We start from the raw sequence: 25,497 nt of genomic DNA on the forward strand, positions 1-25,497 counted from the left end.
CTGACACTATCGTCCAGAGCGTTTGCGACGCGCTTGTATAGACAGGGATTCCACGGTCAGACGGGGCTTATCAACGAAGCCATTGTCGTTGTGGTTTTGCAATGGCGCTAATCTGCCTCCAACGACGGCGCGTGCGCTGCCCGTGTGAATCGCGACCATAACGAGCGTGGACAGGTAATATACGCCTCTGCACGCCGTGGCGTGACATTCACATGTGACACGCCATAGGGTCCACGTAGTTATACTGCCAAGCGAATGGTCTCTACAACTGTAGGTTGCAGAATAATGACCCTCTAAACTGCTGGGATCCACTTGTATGGCCCACTTGACATCAGCGTCACCCACACTCGCGCAACGTATCCGCAAACATGTTATAGAATATATGTTGTGGTCAATGGCATACAGTAAACCTTCGCTGAAAGACGAGGTTGTAAATTCATATTATTGCCTTTTCCAGAGCTGAAACAGTAGCAGTTTTACAGAAAAATAAAAACATATAGCGGTCTGCTTCCCACGTCCTGTGAGTTCGCAAACAAACATTTCTGCTGAACGGAGCAGCAGTTGTCAAGCCATTAAATTCATCATTAAAAATACTGCACACCCCTACCATGAAAAAGCAGTCGTTGTTTACGGTTGGATAAAGACCACCTTAATGAGTTGACGAAAAAATTTCATCATTATATCGCTACTCCTGCTACTTTAGAGCAATCATAAAAGGTACCTTTGTCTGGATTCAGGTACACAAGTCTACAGACAACTTCGAATTCCTTAAATCATTTATTGACCTGCCGTGGTTGCTCAGCGGCTATGGTGTTGGGCTGCTGAGCACGAGGGCGCGGGATCGGATCCCGGCCACGGCGGCCGCATTTCGAAGGGGGCGAAATGCGAAAACACCCGTTTAGTTAGATTTAGGTGCACGTTAAAGAACCCCAGGCGATCGAAATTTCCGGAGTCCTCCACTACGGCCTACCTCGTAATCAGAAAGTGGTTTTGGCACGTAAAACGCCATAACTAATTAATTATTAAAATCATTTATTGTCCCTGTACCATCGAATAACCACGAGGAAAATAATACAAACTTTCTTACGTTGTCTCGGAAGCACTTTAAACTTTACGTTCTTTACAATATGGCGTAACTTGCACTTTACAGTGTGATTTCGTATACTAATATTTCCTTGTAGTACTAGCAGTGTAACTTGGCAGAGTAGTAGTGAAGTTGTCAGCCTATAGTTCATTTATTTCGCCTGTATATGCGATGCCACTGTGACCTCAATTATGTGAGGTGTGCCAGGGTGACTCTATCTTGCTTTTTTCTTTCTTTCTATGAGTGCTGGTACACATGTGCTGTTCTGCCATTTGCCATGCCTTTTTTCAAGCCCCGTTTTGTGACTTTTCGTTCTGAAATATCTTTGCAGGTATTGTCCATCGGAATAAATAAACTTCAAGCAAACTTAGAAGCGGCACAATAAAGAAAAAGAAACTCGTTTTGTACACGCCCAGTGCTAAAATGTTTAGGTAGAAAATTGGCCTGCGCGTTTCAGCTTATCATACTGTTGGAATGACGTAAGGTTCATTTCATAGAGGAGATACAGTCTCGCCTCAGCGAAAGAGCGGCAAGCTTTGCTGGTGTGCGTGGGACAGTTTCCAAGCCTTTTGACTAACTTGAGACGATCATAATTGCTCTATGAGGACCGCTAATGAGCAGAAAGATGAGGGAGTGGTTATTACAAATCAAACGTCCCGCACTTAGAGTGAAGAGGATTCGTGCCCACGAAGAAAGGGACTCTCAAAACCCACGATCTTTGTCGCAGAAAGACAGCCTCGCCACGGGTGCAGGCCGATAAAACACTAAAGACAATACGTCTGCTTTCCAGGGCACCGTCGGAAACGGCTGTATGCTGTGAGCGAAGAAATCAAGACCACTATGCGGTTACACAACTCTGACATAAAAAAGTTGGATATCATTGCCGTCAGCCGAAGGCTTTCCGTTTATGGGCAACATGTGGATAACAAACCGTTCATAGTTCATCATTAATCCCATATTGCGTTCCATTCCCGCTTCAGTATGTTTTGGCAGCTAAGCAAGCAATCAAGTATACTGGACGTGAACTTCACACTGGCGGTACTTGAAAAAAAATGTATTCAATACGTAACTGGAAGTTAAATCGACTCTTACCTAATCTAAGACATATAGTGATAACCCTGACATTGCCACACACGTCGGTCCAACGTGTCTCCTAAGTGGGTGCCACCGGTTAGCGATGACCGTTTGGAAAGGGGAAAGACGGATGTGTGGCATTATCAGGCGTGTTCCTAGCCGGAAAATTAGTGAGGACGATCAACTAATGGCAAGCAACTCTTGCGAACAATGAGGTTTGTGATTTGGACTTAGGAGTAGTACCCGAGATGTGTTGCTGGTATGAGGTTTCTAGCATTCTAGGTTTCTTCTGGGAACCTCCGATGATTGAGCACACTTAACTGCAAAGCTGCAGGGTTACGAGCTAGCGCCAGACGGAGAGTTTGTCCTCAGTTCCTTTTTTTTGTAATGAGTGGTAGTTCCACCATTATTTATCAGGCACCGCACAACGTTGCACAAAATAAAATTGTTTTCACACATGGATTCTATTCTTGCAATGTGAAGTCACTGGAAATTATTGCATTGATACCGTACTTCCGCGTCCAGAAATCTGTATTCTCCTCTTGACATAATTAATCCACTTGCTTGACACTCGCGCAGAGCATTCAGAAACATTTTTGGGAAAAGTTTAAGGTCAGTGGCATACAGTAAAGCTTCACTTAACGAGCAGCCTGTAAATTCAGATTAGCCCATTCGTGTTCTGTTATACTTGTTTACGCCAGAGTGGAAAAAAAGTATAGAAAAGCACACACACCTGTATGTTTCCCGTGAACAGTGAACGTCCTAAATATGAGTTTGTTGAATGGTTCCAATTTTGTCATACGGCAAGCCGACGGTGAGGTGTATTTCAGCGTTGCATTGCACGCACGCACGCACGCGCACACACACACACACACACACACACACACCTATATATATATATATATATATATATATATATATATATATATATATATATATATATATATATATATATATATATATATATATATATATACACGCTCACGCTCACGCTCCGACTGTGTAGGCTCTCTTTCAGAGGTGAAGGACATGCGCACTGCGACATTATGCTTGGCGCCGGTTTGCAATTTATAGCTAGTCACCGATTATAGCGCGGAAACTACAGCAAAGTCAGAGATCTTCAAAAACAGAGCGAGTCAGTGTATCGTGACGTAACGACGTGTCCACCTTCCTGGTACCGAAACGAAAAATGGGACCGAGTTTACGTGGCCTTTCGTTCACAGTTGCCATTGACCGGGCGCGTTCAATAATGATATGTTCAGCATCAGGATCGTCTGATATTTTTCCTTACGAACAATTGCAGCGCAAGAGCATTTTGCGAATGCGGGCACTAGTTCGCAGAAACAAGCATCATATCAAATAATTCAGAGTGCTAGCTCTGGCGCTTGCGAGTACTTTTTGAAAGTTTAGAAACCTTCGCTTCTCGCGCTAACACATTGCAGTAATTGAATGGCTAATTTTTGTACTTAAAAAAATTCCTACAGCATAATGCCCACCAATTTTATGCTGTCTGTGCACATTTATATATTAGGTACTTATTTGTATATTAGTGATGCTGTACGTATTGTACTTACTGCATGCAGTTACTGTATTGCTGCTCCGGTTGCATTATCATGGGGGGTTGCGATACATATATATATACATATACATATACATACATATATATATATATATATATATATATATATATATATATATATATATATATATATATATATATATATATATATATATATATATATATATATATATATATATATATCGACGACAAAGATCCGGACAAAGTGCCAATAGAACCGTTTCAGACGAAGGTTGATTGGTTATCTTGAACTAATGTTGTACAAATTATCGTTTTTGCACAGCATATTGCGGACAAATGCACAGAGTATGTTCTGTTGACTGGCTGAGTAGTTTGCACAAACGCAAGCCAGCTTCAATGCGAGTCTTAGTGAGTCCAAAATGCAAATTTGTTTTGTGAGTAAGTGTGAATAGCTTTATATATATTTTACCGCCGTGTATCTATGGGGTACCTTGGTATCTTGGTATCCTACAGCGTGTAAGGGCCATGTTACCCTAAGCGAAAGAAAGTAAGGCTACATTAATTCACCGTTACAGCTACGTGTAGCAAAAGCGCCACCCTTGCAAATGGCCCTCGAAATAGGAAACACCGGTCGCAAATCAGGGAAGTCAGAGACAGGCTTGCAGATTTCGTCTTTGACTAGATTGGCCAGAGTTCCTGAGCCAACTTTTCACACTGAAAGGAAATGTTTGCTAAGTTCTCTACATCATCAGCGCAGCGACACATTTTAATTATCAAGAACTCACGTTTGATACATGTGCTGTGACAGAGCTCCTACGTAAGGTTCCTGCGTGGAGGTTATGTTCACGTCAGAAAACACTAGGCATTAGAAACCTCATAAGGCCCAGCGTGTAGGTTCAGACCGCGAATGAAAGGGTCACCGATGTACTTTTTCAACCATGTAAACGGAATGTTGGGAGCAGAAGACAAACAAATTCATAGAAACACTTTTTGAATGTTTCTGATGAACTAAAGTTTCTGTTTACTCGCAACGCTGAGTCATAACGATGGTTCAAGACAATTTATGACACATCCCTTTTGTTTACCGTTACGCATGCGGGACTCTTGAATGTAGAGCCTTTAAGATTTTAAAGGCGGTTTTCGTGAGTGTGTCAATGAAAGGTGCACCACGTGTTTTGGGATACAATGCACCATGACTATATAACAATTCTTTATAACTTTCTGAACTTATGCATGGTGTCATGTCGTTGGAAAATGACCAGCGTAGTAAGAATTCGTGCATGACTGAAGTTTATAAGACAAATTCGATGCCAAAGTGATATCACTGCTTCTGGGAATAGCTTAATGTTACTGGGCGTTGAATCCCACTTGAAGTAATCAAATAAGATTCGCTTTAAAAAATCCACCTTTCATGACGTGCGTCTCTTGATTCTCCTAGTGACTCACGTACACAGTTATTTTCGACCTGTTTGCTAGTTGCTCACGCCTTTCAAGAACAAAACGACGAGTCTGATAAACGCCGTGCTTGCACTTTTATGAATGAAGGAACTTGTAGGAATAGAAGCGGACAAGACTTCGTTATATGGGGTTATCGGTATGTGTGACCCACACGCTACTATCCTCCATGTCCCGTTTTCTTCCCGTCGAAAACAGATATGGGTGGCTGCTGGGAACGCCATATCAGTCAGTCCTCCTGGAGATAACGATACGCATTGTGCTACGTGCTCTGCAGAAATGGCGACAAAGGCAAGCAGTTCATAGTTCATCGCTTCCTGTTTCGGAATGCTATACAGATCGGGCTTTTCACGTCGGTTATCAGAAATTCTTCACAAATATGTAAAGAATTTAGCACTGCGGTTTCTCGCTACACTGCTTCAATGCTAATCGCATGAACGTCAACCTTCATCGTGGCATTGGTTCTGCCGGAATTTTCCTTTGTGTCTAGGCTTCAAATCTGTCACATGACGCTCCCTCTCAGCTTTTTTTCTTCTTCTAGATGGTGTTGACACATTTCTCTGAGTGACACGCGTCTGATGAAATGCGCTTTTATGCTTTGCGCATGACGGTTATGATTTCCTCCGGTGACATGTACAAGTGTGCTGAGGCGAAGACAGGGTGTGGGCACGAAAAACAACTTAGAAAGCGAGCCAACGCATGGGGTCGTGGTGGGATTTAGTGATTGAACAAGCGTGTAAGTGGGCGAGAGACGCTTTAAGAACGACATCATAGCCTCTCCTATCCCTCCACGCATTAATACCCCATCCTCACCTGACGATACAACAGCAGTAATAGAGATGGAAATAAACGAATAGTACCATCAAGATACGTAAGTACAAATTCCTCGAGCGATAACTGCATCGATGCAGTCAAAACACAACTGTGCTCCATGCGCACCTACAATTTAGTCGGAGATAGTCTGAGATTTTGTGTCTTCACTCTTGTAATTCTGCTATATGGTTTGCACAGTAACAGTTGGCCATTAACTGCTGCAGCCTAGTACCGGAGTCCGCACATTAGTTTTCAAAGCCTTTAAACTCTTTTCTTAAGCAGATTTAAATATCGCTCAAGCAATCTGACAAAAAAAAAATGCCCGTAGACCTGCACACGTTTTCTCCGTTTGACGAGCCCGCTTTTGATATCACTGGCAATGTGTTGTATGCTAGCCTGCAGGTTTTATTTACACATACTGATATCTCCATAGGAGACATAGCAGGGTGTGCAAAAACTTGCACATACGTGAACACGTTTACCAACTCGTAATAGGATCATGAAACAAGAAAAATAATACATGCATAAAATACTAACGCACAGTATACTTCAGCAATTCCTCCCAAATCTGGCCCACGGACAGCTTTCTAATAGATTCATCGAGATTAATCCACCTATCAGTTGTGGAAGGAACGAATGAAAATTTAAAGCAATTCAGTTGCGATCTGAGCGGAAAAAATGGTTAACGAGCCTGTGCACCTGGTTATGCGAAGAGCTAATGACAATTATATAGGCACATCGATGTGAACAGATGAACTAACAATTTTATGAAGCATGACAAGGCATTCAGATGTGCGTCTCTGAGCAAGCGTCTGAAGACGTTATAGCTAAGAATACGAGCAGTGTGAGAAATGGCGATTGTACATGCCATATATAAGTATTATTGCTTTTTCTGCACGGTTTCAAGCTTGTCTATGTCATAATTATGGCGGAGAAACCAAATTAGAGAACCATAGTCACGGACAAGTCGAACGAGAAACTTATAGGCCAGGAGTTTACACTCTTTAGTAAAATTTTTAGGGCTTTTTATTTACAAGAACCAATAGCTTAAGAAGACGTTGTTCAAATGACATGGTTTGTATTGACTAGAGAAGACGGGGAACCGAGGGGTTCGATTTTGTTAATCATGACCACATAAAGCCAACAGACAATAAAGCCAAGGAAAGCATCGGGGAAATTACTAAGGTTTAAATTGGAATGTAGAAAATAACGAAGAAACGGGAAATTAAAGTGGGCGAAAATAGCTTGTCGCTGGTGAGAGTCGAACCTTCAACCTCCGCAATAAGTGTGAATTGCACTACCAAAGCCAGCGCTTCTCAGAGCCAAGGTGGGCGGATGTGGAACATCCTTTTTTGACCACTGGCGTCACGTAACACGTGATCTTGGGAGAGCAGGCCCGTGGCTAATACTATATATATAAGGCAGGAATGTCCCCTAGTCAAGAGTCCGCTTGGCTACCCTACGCTGGGGGAAGGGAGAAGTGGATAGAGGGAGGGAGAGGGTACAGACACGTGCACGGAGAGTCCTTGAGTCAAAGCCGCTCGTGCAAACCAGACGTTCTCAGGAAGCGCAAAAGTGCCTTCACTGCCTTCTGAGCCTCTGATCGGTGGGGACGGTGTACTAGTACTGTCTGCTCACTCAGACGACGACCTAGTTTCCTCGATGTGTTGAACAAAGATTGTCTTTGTGCTTCAAACTGAGGACAGTGGCACAATAAGCGGTCAGTGTTCTCTTCGAACCCGCAAACATCACATGCAGGACTGTCAGCCATTCCAATTAGTGCTGAATGAGCTTCTGTGAAGGCAACTCCCAGCCACAACCGACAGAGAAGAGACGCTTCGCGTTGGTGCAGTCCGACCGCGTGTACCTAATGACATCAAGGCTGCCAGATTCGAGACCCTCGCAATGAATAACGAGAGAAGAATGGAAACTTAGGGTCTCGATTTTGTTAATATTTGCCACACAAAGCCAACCGACAAGGACGTTAAGGCAAACAGGATTTTCCACATCCGTCCACCTTGTTTTTGAGTGGCGCTGACTAAAACTTGCAGGGCTAGATCTAGTAAAAGATAAATATCCAAGTTAGTGGACGAATTGATAGCCGTCGCCGTAGCCAAATTGGTAGTGCAATGCACCCTTATTGCGGAGGTTGAAGGTTCGGCTCTCACCGGCGACAAGCTATCTTTTCGTACACTTTCACTTCCCTTTTCTTCACTATTTTCTGAATTCTAATTTAAGCCACAGTTAATTTCCCTGTTGCTTTCCTTGGCTTCACTGTCTGTTGGCTTTACGTGGTCATGGTTTGTATTGGTATTCTACAGTGCGTTACTAACAAAATAAAATATCACAAATAAATTGTGTCTTATGAATTGCTGCTGTCTGTAGAACTTTAGGGAGCAAAACGTCCGAGCTGCAGACGGGTCGACAGATTGCTGCAAGAAGAGGAAATGACTGCCCGTACTGCCGTTCGTATGTCGTAGACGCTTATCGTCATAGCCACCCGTATTGTCCATTGCACACATCGTTAAGATAAGCTTCAACGTCGCCTTTCACAACCGCATTCTTTTACGAGTGTTTTCTCACACTTGTAGTAAGAGAGCCTGTACTGGTAAGTCGAACGATAGTAAGGCGTTTATAACAAACATATTGCAATATTCTACTCAGTTGTTTTCTTTTTTAACTGAAAAACTTTGGATAATTGCGTTGATCAAACTTAAAATTACGCTAATGCACCTCAGAAAGATGTGAAAAAGAGATGCAAGAGCCAGAGGCGACAACAGTGCATTGGGTAAGAACAAAAGTTGCTCATTGCTGCAATGTAGGGACAGTAATTTTCGAACTATGAGATTGGCAAGACGGGCGCATTAGAAAGCTTGTTAACGTGCTGCGTAACTAGACACACTGCACTAGCCAACGTGAAGGCATATGTGGCACTGTTTGTTAGCAAAAAGAAAAAAGTATAAATTGATGTACATCACGAATTAATGGAGCTGTATTTAGTAGAGGCAAGTAAATAATATGTGCCCCCAACAGGCTCAAGCTTTTTTATATATCTGAGCATAGCGTAGTACTCAGACCATGCTCAAATGATGAAGCATATATTGACGCAAAGCCTTCGTGGTCAATGGTGCCCCAGTTATAGAAGATGAATATCGCTAAAAAAGTAGACACTGTTACAATTTTATTAGTAGGTAGCAGCCGTACTTCGCTTAACAAAGAGATACTCTGGATGCCCGCAGAGACCTTTCTAATGCTTGGGCGCTAAACTTTACTTAACTGCCAGTTCAAGATGTAGAAAGTTTGAATATCCGTGCGCTCGGTGAGCTCGTTAACGGGTAGATACGCATTTCACTGAGAACTCAGTAAAAGTACGTACTGCGGCAAGAATTGCATTGAGTATTTCCTCCTTGTTAACTACAGATACGGAAAGCACTGCAGAAAAAGAAGATCGCATATTTCAGTCCCTCTTAATCATTCAGCCGCCCTCGCGCGAAGTTCAAGCTGCTGCAAAGTTAATTACACCTCCATGAGTTGATAAATTTCGAAACGGAGCTAATAATGTTTAGGTTCCCGTGTTCGTGGATAATTTCATGGGGTCTATATATACGTTATGTCTACGTGCCAAATTAAGGAGCTAGTACCGAGTCGTCATACTGCCGGCGCTTCGGCACTCAAACCATGGGTCTCAGCTAACGTTAGCCAAACTATTCGACGAAAAACAAATAGTTAAAGAACACGGTGCAAGATACAGTTACAAGTCGTACGCGGTTCGCACGTCAGAGCTCGGACGACCCAACCGCGTGCGTCTTATAATTGTTTCTCGCCCCGTGTTCTTTCCTAAATTTTTTTTTTTCGTTGAACAGCTTGACTTATATTTGTTGAGACACCCTATATATAGCGTAATAAATAACATCTCTTTCTCGCCCTTCTCGTTCGCGCCAGCATCAGGGTCAATTGCGACCCTAATGACGTCACACATATGAAGTCCTAGTAAGTTTTTCGTGCAAGCTGGCGGAGTCTTATACTGTGCCAGAAACGATTCTCGCGACCGTCCCACTGATCGTTCCTCCGCAGAACGAAGTGCCTCCGCCGGTCGGGACGGAAAGCTCGGCACCCGCTCTTCACCTATGCAGTCGACGCGAAGCCTGAAAGTCATTGCCGAGGTGTTCCACCGTTCCCCGTAACCCTCTGTTTTATTCATCGCAGATTACGTCATCTGGTTGCACGACTGCGGAAAAAGAAATGCATTCCAACCTCATTCAACTGTCCCTTTTTTTTTCCTTTTTTTTTCATCTTGCACAAGTGCATGCAGGTGCGTACAGCTCCGCTTTGCTGAGAACAGCTGCCAATACGGAACAATAAGCTACCGTCGTAAACTGATCGAGAGCAAGGATGGGCGGCTATCTTGAGGCACTGATTTTGTGAGAATAATATATATGTATTGTTTATATTGAATGTTGTCTATAGTTGAATAAAAAGGAAGGAATTGGGTGATTGAGGCTTGTACGCTGTCCGGGGATATTCTTGGGAAGTTTTTCTAAGTGCAGACTTTGTTTTTTCTAGGATTCTATTGCTTCAAAAACGTTAACGTTATTGTCATCATCACAACGACATCATTATCAGCTGGAGGAAGTTCTCCACCCTATTGTAGTGCTAGAGGTATGGTTAACACTAGAGGTAGGCTAAACAAAACGCTATATAATCTTAAACCGACACAATCCTCTTTGAAAACTGCATCTTTGTCGATTTCACGGTAATAAGTTGATTACACGAAGACAACATGAATGAAATGCTTGCGTACACCAAACGTCTTATGTCACAAAGTAAGCTTTCGAATAATTTTTTATTTAATTAAGGCTACACTGCCACTTTTATAATTTCGCGCAGGAACCTCAGCGCCGGTAAATCAGTGTGACGTAACGAACTTCAATGTGTTTTCTGGTATTTGGACCGTTACGCTGTGACGCATTGAAAAATTTCGAAACTAAAATGAATAAAAATGAACCAGTCTTGAGCAGATGGCCACTAAATCCATGACGACAGGACGAACTGGAGCGGGAACTACACGGTGGCATGTTACTGTAAGAGTAGCCTGGTATTGCGCTGGTATTGCGCAAGAGTGACTTGCTCTTGCAGCTGAATATATTTTTCACGTTAGGCTCCATTTAATGAAAAGGTGGCCTAGAAAGACATGTTGGCGGGCATGTTGCTGATCAGCCATTGAATCATACCGCAGAGGACAACTGAGTCGCTGGTAAGTGACTAACAACTGCTTTCAGTTATCTGTGGCACCATGACAATGGCACCGGTGAAACAGCCTGCTGTGTTTGTTGAAAGAGAGAAGCGTGATGCTGCAACACAACACACTGTTCTTTAAAGGTGCGCAAACATTATTTAGCTAGAAAGTGGCAAAATGAAGAATCGGAACAAGAGATTCGTATATGGACTGCCTAAGAGCTAGCCACTGTTAATGAATATGGCTGTAAATGCATGAGCCCCACGCATGCATGCACGCGGGAACTGGTGCACTTGCGCAGCAGCCGCAGTTCTCGCGCAGCAGAATAATTCGATACAGTCTCCATTTACAGCGATATTGTAGCCTCGACACTACAGTATTCGAAAGAAACGAATATTCTGCAAATTATATGTATGCATCCTCGAATTAAGTAGGAATCGAACGGCAGTTTTGATTCAATTGGTTTTCTAAATTTCGAATGCTAGCATACCCCGACGTAAAGACGAATGAGTGAAGCACACTCTCCTGCATTCGCAGTTGCAGGCTGCGCGTATTTCCTACCCGGCATCCTTTACTATCACGAGATAGATTAAGTACTTCTTTCTACAGCCTTCATACTCCAGTATAGGCTCATTCGGTTTGCTTGTGAGAGTCAAAACAGCGCGGGACAACGTATGAGAAAACGTCCTCGTTCTGTGCTTTCCCTCTCTCTTTAATGTGGTACGTGTTGGGTAGGCCGCGCCACTATACTCTCGGTTGTCTCACGCGGGCGCATAAGCACGTGACCGCACGCCATGCAGTCCTTTGCGATTTGTAGCGAACGCACCTTTCTGCATACCGAGCAGAGCGACCTCGGCGTACGCGTACGCCGAGGTCGCGAGTGCAGGGCGACGACCTCACGAACACGATCGCGTTCGCAGGGTAGCATTCATTTCTCCCGAACACATAGAACGAAATGTTATAATAGCACCTATGAAATTTCACAGTGCTAAACTTCAGGTGCATTTTCGTCTAGCGGTATACGTTATTCTTAGACGCGCATAAAAATGCCAGTCACGGCAGTTGCCTCCGATTGTCGATGCAAAAGAAAAGCTATTTCAGAAGTTTTTGTTACGCAGGTCGACGATCAAATAAATAAATAAATAAATAAATAAATAAATAAATAAATAAATAAATAAATAACTGAAGGGGCGATATCTGTAACAGGAAACGTGTCAAGTAGAATTCTTGCATATTGTTACGAAACTATGGAAATGAAATCGGCAATTGGATTTTTTCGGAGGTGGGAGTGGACGCGACACAGAGAGTTTACTATAGTTCAACACCCCACAGTTTCGTGCCCGGTTACATAGAGAATAAAGCCTTTAAAAGGAAGTGCTTGAGAAAGGTCGATAACCAGCGATGCATTGTAATTTCCGGCAGAGCATATATTCCGAAGAAACAAAGGGAGTGCTGGTAGGTAATTTCGCAGTAGTAAGCGCTTTTCCACATTTAATTCCCTCCTCGAGGGCACCTCTCCCCTTCCAAAGGAGTATCGAATGTACTTTTTTTATTTTTCATCAGGAGAGTAAGCGCATTCCGTCATTGTGTATGATAACTTTCTAAAATGCAGGTAAAACATGGAAAATCAGTCGTTTTGTTCTTAGATTATGGTTTGACAAAGAACACTATTTCTCGGCAGCGCATTGAACATCCCTAGTAGATCGTATTTGATCATAGCGATCTATATGAAATTAGCGTCCCCCGTTGCCGCCAATGCCGAAGCCAGATCAAAATTTAGTCGAGATTTTTCCGTGCCGCAGGTTTTTGGAGAACTGATGTCGAGGTCCGCAAAACAGCGATGACCGGATGCGTTAGTGCAAAGCCATCATCGAAATTCTGATGACTCTAAAATGCACTAGAGCATGCATAAAGAATTCTACAAAGAAAAGAAAATAGCATCTCCGAGGCAAATATGAAGAAATATACACTTTCTTAGCCTAAATCAAATTTGTCTTACTCTTACTTTTAGGTGACCGTTACTAGAAAGTTGCACTTTTACTCTAATCTTGTTTTTTTTTAATACCTCATATGTAGAAGATGTTGGTGCCTTTAGGCGGCACCGGCTACTCCTTTTCTCAAGTGAACGTGTGTAATGATAAAAAGAAATTCCTTCAGGTATGTACAATAATCATGCGAGGAGTCGAGCGAGACCAGTAACACACACTACGCTGCTGCTTCAAACACCTCGGATACCAACGAAGTATAGTAGACTCTTTTCGCAGTTGTCAGCAGCAGGCTCGATAGGACTCCCAGGAGCATAGGCGAAGTACTGAAGTCAATACCTCTGAACGAATGAATGAATTACTTAAGTTTTTGTTATCGATGGACAAGCTACAGTACAAGGAAACATTATACGAAGGAGGTCCCGATATAATTTCGAGTTCATATACAGTAGAAAAGTTAAGGGAGCCTAAAATGACAGAAACGGAGTGATTCTAATTTCAATAGCAATGTTCGTCTGAATTTCGGCAAGAATTTTCATTCGAGTACATTCGCAAAATAAAGCAAGAAAGAAAGAAAAAAAAGAAAGAAGAAAGGGGGTGTTAATTAGCATATCGAGTGGTTCGGATTGTAATTATATACTTGAGCCGTTATTGCTTTTTGTTCAGACCTATTTATTCTCAAGTGTTCTTGCTCACCGTTAGGCCGTGTCGCTGTTGTTAGTAGATGTCGCTGTCGCTGCAACGATTAACACCCGCTCCCGAGCACCTGGACGTGGGCGTGCAGTAAACCTTCCTAAGCACATCGAGTAGCATTCCTCTTTGACGCGATTCTGATGTGGTGACTAAGAGGCGCAAGGAATTATTAACGCTGCGTCTCGCGACAATTGGATGCCGTGTGCAAAATAGTGCAGCGGCACGTCTTACTCACTGACGCCCGTTGGCTTCTGCTCGCGCGGTCCTCGCCGTCCTGCCCGTTAGGTACGCGCACAGTGATTTCAACTGCTCGTCGAACTCGCTCTGCTTATTGCCGAGCGACGAGCAATGCCGACTGATGCGTCGGAACCGCCGTTCGCCTGAACCAAGCACAACGCGGCGCCCACGACATCTGTCGCGCCTGCTGAGCGTCGCGGCTTTTGGCGCCGATAAATGCACGACCCGCGCTCGAAGTCCGCGCCCCCAAGAGTCGGCGTGGCGCAGAAGGGGCTGACGGGGCGCGACAAGCCACGTGAACATCCGAACGACGTCACGATGCGACGTCAGCGTGAGGTGCGCCCTCTCCGTGAGCGCTATTGGAGCGATGCGCTGTCGCCTCCAGCCTCGACGGTGGCGTTGCCTAATCTTCGCTTCGCCGCGCATTTTTTTTCTCCATCCAAATGCCCGACGAGTTAACAGATGCTCAAAGATCGTATCCTTCAAAGGCTATTTTATTGGCCCATCCATTCACAACAACGTCACGCCATGTGAAAACATATGACTTAGCTATGATTGGCAGCAATCGCCTACGTTAGACAGGCGTTAATTGAGTGTCGCTTCTTGGGACTTAAATAAGTGGTTCCGTCAATTATACATTTCATAGGTTGTTTTCTTAGAAAATAAAATAGCTAAGAAAATACAAGTATTAGCTAGTAGTAGTAGTAGTAGTAGTAGTAGTAGTAGTAGTAGAAGCAGTAGTAGTAGTAGTAGTAGTAGTAGCGTACAGACTGAGGGAGGGTGTTGAAGGAAATCAGCGCTCTCTTTGACAGACATTCTACTCCCGAAAGACTCTTCGAGTGCTAACCAAAGGATTTATATCGTTTACAACATCCCCTGTTTCATAAACTATAACTTTCCGTCACTTTAATACAAAAAGAAAGACGCAATTTCGCTCAATTTCGCGAATATCTTTTTACTGTGGGCCGTAGCGCAATGGAGGAAACCTGCGTGTACGCTGCTCATCCCATTAATTTTTCGTAGTTTCTAAAGATTTCGCATATTCTTCCCCTGATGCTACAGAAAAAAAAAGAGCTTTTGCAATAAAGGAGTTGGATTTGTATAAATATTTGTAGTAGCCAGCTCGGTACAGAAAGAGAGAGAAATAGTTGAAGAGGAAAGGCAGGGACGTTAACTAGATATCAGTCTCCAGTTTGCTACCCTACACAGGGGATTGGAGATAGGGGTTAGAATGATGACAGAGAGGAAAACGAAAAAAAAAAACACGTACACATGGAGACACACACGTACAAAAGGCGTTCCAGTTAAAAACGGTCGCAAAGGCCGGTAGATCGCAGAAAGCGCAATAGCGCTTGCACGGCCTTCTTCTGTGGCGTTAGGTCCCTTTGGTGATGTAGAATACTTTTTTCCGATAGCGGTTGGCCGCCCAGTTGGTCAAGTTCGTGGCGAAGGCATTCACTCTGTGAACTGTACTGCGGGCAAGCGCACAAAATGTGGTCAATTGATTCGTCATGGCCGCAGTGGTCACAGGTTGCGGTGTCGGTCATCCCTACGCAAAATGCATAGGCTTTGGTGAAGGCAACGCCCAGCCACAGTCGATACAAGAGCGTGGCGTCTCCACGTGAAGCTGTGATGACTCTCGGAGACGGATCAAGGGAGTACAGTCGAGTATTTCTTAAATGTGGCTCATTGCATTGCGACTTGGTGCACTGCCGAGCAAGCAGGAGGAGCTTCCGTGCTGCGTCAGTTCTAGTAAGTGGGAGTGGTACGTAGGGCTCCTCAATATGGGCTGAGCGGGCAGCTTGATCGGTCCGTTCATTGCCGATAATCTCGTAGTGACTTGGAAGCCATTAGACGGTTATTTCATGGCCTGCATCACTTATACGGTGTAGCGACTCCGTAATGTGAAATATTAGCTGCTCGGGCGGTCCACATCGTAAAGGTGACAGTAGAGACTGCAGTGCCGCCTTCGAATCGCAGAATATTGTCCATTTGTGTGGCGGTTCATCACCAATGTGATGAAAGGCAGTAAAGAGCGCTGCGAGCTCTGCTGCCATCGATGTTGTCGCGTGGGTCGTCTTAAATTTGATTGTTGTAGCTTTCGCTGGTATGACGATTGCCGCCGCGGAGCTGCTTGGAAAGACAGATCCATCAGTGTAAATATGCGTAGAGTCACGGTAGTTCTCGTACAAATATAGTAGCGTGAGCTGTCTAAGGGCTGGTGATCACAGATCGGCTTTTTTCGAGATACCAGGTATTGCGAGGTTGATTTTTGGCTGAGCGAGGCACCATGGAGGGATCGAAGGTCTCGCAGCCGGAGTGAAACAAGCTGGCAATGATTCATCATATGCGGTTATCGTTTGGCTGAAAGATGTGTGTGGCCTGTTCACTGGTAGAGAGGCTAAATGGTGACGAGGAGTCCTGGCTAGATGCCTTATATGGGTCCTGAGTACTTTAATTTCAATGTGGGTCTTGACAAGGTGGTCTCTAGCGATTGCTATCGTGGCCTCGATTAAGGAGGTAGATAGCAGTTTAGGTGGCGGCTCTCTGAATTCTCGCTCGCAACTGTAGGCTTATTACTGCAGACGTCCATATGCAGATGTCATCCGCGTACATTGATAACCTGACTGTGCTTAGCACGTGCTCAAGGAGAGCAATTAGAGCTAGATTAAATAGCACAGGGCTAAGTACACCGTCCTGGGGACGTCGCGGCAGCTATAATGTAGAGAAGTATGGCCTTCCTCGGTGCTTACAAAAAAGGATCGCATGGAGAGATAGCTCCGTATCCATTGAAACATCCGACCACCCACTCCTACGTCTGTGAGAGTAGAGAGGATGGCTTCATGCGTAACGTTGTCCTTCGCCTCTTTGACGTAGAGGAACAAAGAAGCGCAGAGACGCTTACGGCATTTCTCATGCTGAATGTAGGTGACCAGGTCGACGACGTATCGATCGATGATCGATCACGTCGAAAGCCCGCCATGGCATTCGGCTAGGTGTTGTGGTACTCCAAGTGCCACTCCAGGCGTGATAGGACCATGCTCTCTATTACTTTGCCCACACAGCTTGCCAAAGCGTTCGGGTGATATGACGAGAGTTCCAACGGCGACTTGCCAGGCTTCAGCAGTGGAACAAGGCGACTTGTCTTCCAGCTTGTTGGTAGCGCACCATCTCTCCAAGATTCGTTGTACAGCTCAAGGAGAGCACCTCTCGCTCGCTCACCCAGATTACACAGAGCTCAGTAGAAAATTCCATCAGGTCCTGGCGCTGATGCACGGCCACACAAAGCTAATGCTGCCTTAAGTTCGTGGATTGAGAATGGTAAATCCATGCGGTGATCACGTGGTGGGGGAAACTACTCGAAACCGTTGAAATGTTGTGAGCTGTGAGCTGGTCGGATAATCTCGCGCAGAAATCCTCTGCCACGTCAATCTACGGTCTCTTTTGAGAGAGGGCAAGAGCCTTGAATGGCAACCGCTGTACGGGGAGTGTCAGGAGACCGCGTACCGTTCTCCATAGTTGCGGTACAGAGAGCCCACCTTTTGATCAATAAAATGACTCGCTGGTAGTTAGTTCATTATTACATGCTATGAAGGACTAAGCATTTTATCATTTAAATGAAACTTGCCACTTTATCAGCATCAAAAAGCACCGGCATAGGCTGCGAACAGCGCGTTTCATAAAACCAGATCGTTTACTCCGCTCTCTTTCTTCCTATCCTGCATTTTCTTTCTTGCCGCTGGATTATCGGACAATAGTATAGGTAATTTGCTGGGCAAGTTAGGCAGACATCAGAGTAATCTTGAGCGCTATGTGGTATAATGCGGAAAGGCCGAAAATTCTACAGAAAAGGCGCTCATTAACAACCGGCATTTATTGGAAAATATTTGCCTGTTTGGCCATTAAAAGGCGTGTACTGGAGGCGGTATTGATTCCTGAAATGGTGGGATTCTTTTCTAGTTAGTCTCAGTTGTAGGTGAGCATTCTTCCTGTCAAAATCTCTGCTTTTTCGTGCGTTTACTCAAATATTATTAGTGAACTCTAGACCGGTTCGTGAATGACTTGTGACGAAATACCGGAGACGCCGAGCGCTGGTAGCGGCACCTTGGGGCGTCGAGTTCAATTAGACAGCACAAGACTAAAATTTCAACGACCCCGTTCCACTCATCTGTGGATGTAAGGGTGTCGGCAGTGACTGTGACTGACCTATCGCCATCGGCGAGTGTACCCTGGAGCACAAAAATGGCATTATCGCGGTGTGGTTGAACCACGTGTTGAACAAAGCTTCAGCAGGTGTCCCCAACAGCACTGATGTCTTAGAGTACCCCAGTATTTCCTAAGCTAGAACTGCATATCTATCAGCGGAAACTCCGTAATTAGGGAATTTTAGCTTATCCGTAAATGTACTGAACTTTGCGGAATACCAGCTTACTGGACGCGCAAACGTGAGCGGCCGGGTGGGTGGTGCCAACTGCGTGGTAGCGCATCGTTTAACCAGAGAGAACAGAAACTTGTTATTGCACTAGGTAAGCATACGTGGCGGCTGGTATTGTGTCTCGAAAGTGATGTAATGGTTAATACGTAGCCCCTCCCCCTTTTTTTCATTTTTCTTCGGCAAGAACACTCATGTAAAGCGATAACCTGTCTAACGAATTGTGGTTGGACAAAGCGTCACAAGAAGCCACCACAAGCGTCGTCACTGCCGCACAAATCTGTGGACTCCCAGTATTACGCCTATCTTAACGCATTTACAGGCAAGCTAAATCTCTGTCTTGCGCACTGTAGTCTGTACCGCAACCGTGAGTCATCGCTATAATTTTATTGTTTTAGCACTCGTATTTCATCGGCGTGCTGGTGGCCGCGAATAACATTCAGCATGGAACGAAGTCAATATTACTATGATTGTTGATTTATTGTTGTGCCTGTATTAACCACGTAAGTACAGAAAAGGATGCGTTCTCCTCTAAAACGAAATAAAAATTAAAAAAGGGAAGAAAGCCCACCTGTTTACCTGTTTACCTGTTTATTAAGCAGGGGCGTAGTCAGAGGGGGCGGGGCGGGCTTATGGGGCTTCAGCCCCCTCCCCCGAAATTTTGTGCTGTCGTGCACCGCCGACCAAAATGACCCTCGGCGCCGGAAATCGTTCTGGATTTTGACTAGAATGTATTTTGCAAACTCAAAAATAGATTTCAGTGCGAACATTGCGAACTTGGGCTGGATTTCGCTGCAGCGCCCATGCACCGGAAGTCACATAACGCACGGAGCCCCATCCGAGCACGAAGTTTCAAGGGCGTTTTGATGGCGAACGGGCTCGTCGCGACATCTCGCGGTGGCCGCAGAATCTACGGAGCGCATGGATATCAATTCCGAAACTTTATGGGTATAAAATTCTCATGAGCTTTTGATGCGAAAGGTGCACTGACATTTCCAAAGTCGTGCTTTAGATTTTCAATTCCGGAACTTTGTGGGTTTAATGTTATAAATATTTAATGTTATAATATTATAAATACAAATATTATAAATATTTATAATATTATAAATACAAAAGAAAAAAGAAAGACATTGTTGCGCGCAGAGAATTGTCGCATGGTGAAAGTTTGATTTTGTTACTTCTTCCTTTGCGGAAAGTAATGGGCAGCAGGACGCTTAATTTGCCGGATACTCTTAATATATTATAGCGATAGCCATTATGTGGATAATCCAGGCGCATTCCTGGAGGATGTTGTGTTCTGTGAATCTGTATTGCGCAACATGCTTTTTTTTTCTTGTTTGACGCATTATATAGACTAACCTTTTCTTAGATATGCAGATTTATTGGAGACTTATAAGTACATTTACATATCTTGTTGCGAGTATTTGTGCATACTTCGTTTCCAGGGACACTTTCTTGCTTTTTCTCAAGCTTCATCTTCGCGTTTGTATATGCTGTATTTTGTATCGCATTTCTGATGTACGAGGGCAAGTCAAATGAAAGTGAGAGAACCCATCTTGCTCAATAATGGTTCCTTTCGTTATCTGCGAGGCATGCGCGTACCACACAGGCATCTGTCATTTACTAAAGTGGCACACAGGTATGAAGATACATCTTCTTTAATGTTCTCGTACACTGTGTCCAACATGGTTGCGTGACATAATGGACGCTCCAAAAGTTGAACAGCGTGGTGTGGTGAGGTTTTTGAGAGCTGAAGATGTTTCCCAAAAAGAAATTAGTCGCCGTATCGGTGCCGTGTCCGTTGAACATTGCATTTCATTTGCCACTGTGAAGCGTTGGAGTAAACGGTTACAAAAAAGACGCGAAAGTTGCAAAGACGATCCAAGACCGGGCCAAAGCCACCGCGCAATCACCTCCAACCTAATTTCAAAGGTTGATGAGCTAATTAGACTAGAACGGAGGATAAGCATCGATGAACTGCAGAGCGTGTGAACATCAGTCACGGTTTAGTTCAAATCATAATTCACGCCATAATCTGCTCTTGTATGCTCAACGGATGCTCAAAGTTTTGAACCACCGCCAAAAGACGGAGAGGTTCGGCATGCCTTGACTCGTGTGACCCGGTATCGCAATAGGGGTGACGACTTCTTGCCTGCAATTGTGACCGGGGACGAATCCTGGTGCTACTACTAGGAGCCTGAAACAATGCGGTGAACCTTACAGTGGAAACATTCGAATTCACCACCCCCAAAGAAAGCAAAGGCCGTCATTCCCGCCGGAAAGGTGTTGCTGACTTTTTTTCGATCGTCATGGGGCCATTGCTGATAGAATTTGCTGAACCTAGAGAGCTGAAGAAGAGCTGAAGATGTGAACCAGAGAGCTGAAGAGAGAGACTATCAATCGTTTCCGATATTGTGAAACGCCGGATCAGCTGCGTGTCGCAATCAAGAACAAACGACGTGGAATACTCAGGAATGGGGTCATCTTTCTCCACGACAATGCCCGTCCTCACGTCGCTAATGTAGTTAACACAAAACTGACAAAGTTCAAGTGGGAAACGCTGCAAAATCCGCCATACAGGCCAGACCAGCGGCTTCCACATTTTAGGGCAATTGAAAAAACAACTCAAGGGAACCAGATTCGTGTCGGACGATGACGTGAAATCGTCAGTTACAGACTTTTTGAAGCAGCAACGCAAGGAGTTTTATGAGACGGAATTCACTCGACTCGTTAGTCAGTGGGACATATGTCTAAATGCTCATGACACTACTTTTAAACAAGTACCGCTTTTGTCATGTATTCGCATTGGCTCACTTTCATTTGATTCGCCCTCGTATATTTTGCAGAACTCCCGCTTTCTATATATGCGCTCTCTGTTGCGACTATAATTTCGGTGCAATTACTCAAAATACTCAAAATACACGATCGGTGACAGCTGCTCCTGCGCAATACAGTGGAACGGACAGCGTAAATGATATTTTTCTCTGGCCGTTGCACATATACAAAAATGTAAACAAGGTTCTTGAATGACAAATTTTAATTGAAATATTTGTGCTCAACTTGTTCATTTCGCTGCTTTGACATTTTTCATATGAGTGGCATGAACTTTTGCTGGTTTCGAAGTGATATAGTTCTAAAGTTCGTGTTACATTTTCTTTACTCATTTACGAGGTGTTGTGCGCCGTCCCGCTCTGCCAGGGCGAAAGGGACGCCTTTAGAGTTTTTTTCCTTTCTGAGGAACCTTCACCCACAACACAACGAGGCCCGGCGCGGAGCCTGGGCCCGAGAACGCAAGACTGCCCTGCAGAACCCAGAGCTCGCGTTTTTTGTCGACGCGGCGCAGCATCCCGGATCAAACTCGTACGCGGCCACGGTGGTTGACCCCAGGGCAAGATCCTGAATGTAGCGTTTATCCAACACTCGCAAAAAAATCCACCTCAGAAAATATCGCAGTGGCGCTGGCTCTGTGCGAACCCAGGCGCACCCAGATCTTCACGGACTCCAGGTCGGCGGCGATGGTCTTTCTCGCCAGCTCGGTCTTGGCCGAGGCTGTGGCGGTGCTGAGGACCCGCAAACCAGGCAGGGCCCGTCACGTCATCACTTGGTTCCAGGCTCACATGGGTCGGAACGTCTCCCCCGGCTCGATCGACTCCAATGAGCTGGCCCATGACCAGGCGCGAGGTCTCTTGAACCGCGCCGGTCCGGGGGGCCCAGCTTCGAAGGAGATCGACCGAACCCCGGACCCGCTGCTCACTTTTCACGACATCACTGCTCACTACCTTTTGGGACGCAGGCATTTTCCGGCTCCTCACCCGAAGCTAGGCAGACCCCAGGCCTCGGTGCAGAGAATGCTGCAGACGGGCTCCTTTCCGTCTCTATCCAGGCTGAGCCACTACACACCGGTTGTGGATCCCCGATGCCCCGACTGCGGCGAGGAATGGTCCACCTTGAACCACATGCTTTGGTAATGTTCTGCGTTGCATCACTCGTCTTCCAACAGGCAAGAAGATTGGGAAGAAGCCGTCAAGAGCGAAGACCTCAAAGTCCAGCTTCGGGCTGTCCAAAGGGCCCACGAGAGGACTGAAGATCACGGTCCTCCGCCCCCGGCGCGGGTACGGCCCGCTACTACAACGTAGTCCATTAGGACCAAATAACGTTTATTGTCTGTCTGTCTGCCTCTGTATTTCGTCTATTGTCACGCATTGAGGCTCCAAGTGAAAATTATTCCCCAACCAGCCCATGACTATAGCTTGCTTTTTAAATGGCACCCACTTCCTTTAAGCTAATTTCACGACTGCCTAACAGGACCATTGATTTCGATGGATCTTATCATCCCCTTACGACCGCGCGTTACATGTTCTCATGCAGGGTGGTCCTTAGTGAAGCACTAGTTACCATTCCTTTACCACTCCATGAGAATTCGGTAATGAGTAAGCATTGGTTTTCGAAGTTGCCACAGGACAACCAATTCGAGGCCACCTGCATATAGTTAGTGTATAGTGCGCATACCGCGTATTGGACGCTGTGTGGTATAGGTCATTGCGCTGTTGACTGCATCATGACCTGTTTTTCACCTCACCCTTTTCCCATCTCTCGATCCCATTTCGCTCGACCCGGTGAGGAGTATAGCAGGCTAGAAACACGCTTTCCCAGCCGACTTCTCCTTAATTTTCTTCATTAAAACCTCCATCGACCCTTTTTTGATTTCTACCCTCATGCATCTGCATTAAGATTGAAGATTTAAACATACAAATTGGCATATATGGGCACATTAAATCCGAGTGCCCAGTGTTCCTAGCGCGTACTGATGTTTAAGTAAGCACCATTCTGGCATTTAGTGTCCACTAAAGAGCGGCCATTCCGGCAAGGCCAGCCTTCTTTGTTAGGAAGAGTTGCGCGTATGAAAGGACGAACAAAGAAAAAAAACGTTTTCGTCTACCTCGTTTTTTCCCTGTGTTCGTCCTTTCATACAGGCAACTTTTTCTAACATAGCGATGCGTCAGCTTACCCAGCAAGAAGTTATAAACTGCCAGTCTTCTCGCAGGCCAGTTGAGAGCGCATAAGCCGCTCTAACGCCGCAACAATGTACTGTCAGACGCTGGATGCATTTGCAGTGAAGCACATTGCTTGTTGGGTACTATGGTGATGATGATGAAGCAACATTTGCTGGGCCCGAAATAAATCGGTGTTGCACGGTGGGCGGGTCATCATCGCCCATGCCAGGTTAAAGACTATCTCAGTAAGGAGACAAAGAGACAGAAATCAAGTGATTGAAACGCCAATTTTTTAGCTTTATACATGATAAAAAGTCAATGCGCCACACAGGGCTAATGCTATGTCGTCCATTCTTCAGGCCACTTTTCATTCATTAAGTGTATGGACATAAAGCAAATGATCAAGGAGATCAAGGTTTACAGGCATTTGACAACGGCCTTTGGTATTTGGGTGCGAAAAAACATACGATACACAATATTCTAGTGCTTCCTGTTAACAGGTTGCATCAGCAAGCTGTTCATGCTTACATGCATTTCCAAAATCCTAACTATGAGATAGTGTTGCCGAAGCAGCATTATTTTCTTTTATATTTCCCTATCGTCAGATCTGCATGTTTTTACTCTTAACATGAACACGTCTTCAATTTGAGCTTTATGGCTACACTAAAGCCACATATACGAGGTCACCACTGTGCCGATAATGTAGTACAGACACACTAAACACAAACACCGGAGAATACACCGCACGATTACCGTTAAGCGGTACCACGCCGTTCCGTGTCGATGCCGTGGAACCGTATGATGCTGTTTAGTACATATGGTTACACACCAGTGACGGAGAAATGCAGTTTCAAGAGTACACAAAATGCCATTTGTATCATTTCAACAACAATAGCTACGAGATCACGTTATTTCAGTGGCACTCAGGGACCATGGCTCACAGGAGCTAAATACGCATTAACGTTTGCCATGAATCGATAAAAACTGTCCGACAAATCACAACCTACTGCATAAAGAGCGCTCAAAAGCGCTGACAATGTAGAGGCGATTACGTGAGTCTTCTGCTTGTTCAGCGATGGCACCTATTGCTAGACCTTACGCCCCATAAGAAGAAAGGACGTCTCCTTTCTGCAGGATTAGGAAACGCCGAAAGAAAAGGTGGGCAGTGGTTTCGATGGCAGCGCTTGGGACTGCGCATAACAGCCAACCCGTACGTCTCGGAAGCTCGCCGCCCGTCTTCCTTAAAACGGAAGCAGCAGTAGGCGACACTTCCTCATAGCTCCCCTCTTCGCCCCATACTCTTTGTACATTGTAGGTTATCCGTCTCGTCTTCAAGCAATCTCCGAAGTCCAGCTTCGACGATCATTTGTCGGCATTTACCGATGACACTTGTCCACCAGCAGCGAGATGTCCATCAACAATGTCACCGTACGTTTAGTGTCCGCTGACAGCCATCGTCCCGTTCAAGATGGCCACCAGAGTCCCGTTGGCATCCAAGTCTACGGCCCAGGCAGGGAAACTGTTGAGGTCGAAGATGACGATGCCAATCGTGTTGATGCTAACCAGCATAATGCAGATGCAGATGCACTTGACTACCAGACCAGGGAGAATCTGTGAGGAGAGGGCGCAAAGTAATCGTTGAGCACAGAGACCAGAGTTGGTCGAGTTTTTGGAATGTGGTTAGATAGTTTGTTGCTTAGTTCCGTTCCTGTTTGCGGTGCGGTGGCGGTGGTTGTTCTTTGTTCCGTATTGGTAACTGAGGTTCCTCAGTATTTTCAGGGAGTAGAATTCTCAAACAAGTGTCGTTATACGTCAGACATAAATGAAACACACGGCTAACAAACTGCCAAAATTATCCTAGATAGCCGATTTTCAATCTGTCGTGCGCTACGTCTACTTAAATTGGCGGAAATGCTTACGCTTTCTTACACCTTACATCCAGCAGCAGAGTAAG

At 45.0% G+C, this 25,497-nt stretch overlaps 1 protein-coding gene across 1 annotated transcript in view; it reads right to left on the bottom strand.

Moving 5' to 3' along the window:
* Positions 1–25,497, bottom strand: part of LOC135919776 (uncharacterized) — a 77,433-nt gene that overhangs the window by 18,324 nt on the left and 33,612 nt on the right. Inside the window, exons 13-14 of the mRNA XM_065453692.2 lie at positions 24,989–25,154; positions 22,034–22,098 (exon numbers count right to left, since the gene is read on the bottom strand). Coding sequence (XP_065309764.2) covers positions 22,034–22,098; positions 24,989–25,154 — 231 coding nt within the window. The remainder of the gene's footprint in view (positions 1–22,033; positions 22,099–24,988; positions 25,155–25,497) is intronic.

Source organism: Dermacentor albipictus, chromosome 2 (assembly GCF_038994185.2).
Source record: "Dermacentor albipictus isolate Rhodes 1998 colony chromosome 2, USDA_Dalb.pri_finalv2, whole genome shotgun sequence".
Classification (NCBI taxonomy): domain Eukaryota; kingdom Metazoa; phylum Arthropoda; class Arachnida; order Ixodida; family Ixodidae; genus Dermacentor; species Dermacentor albipictus.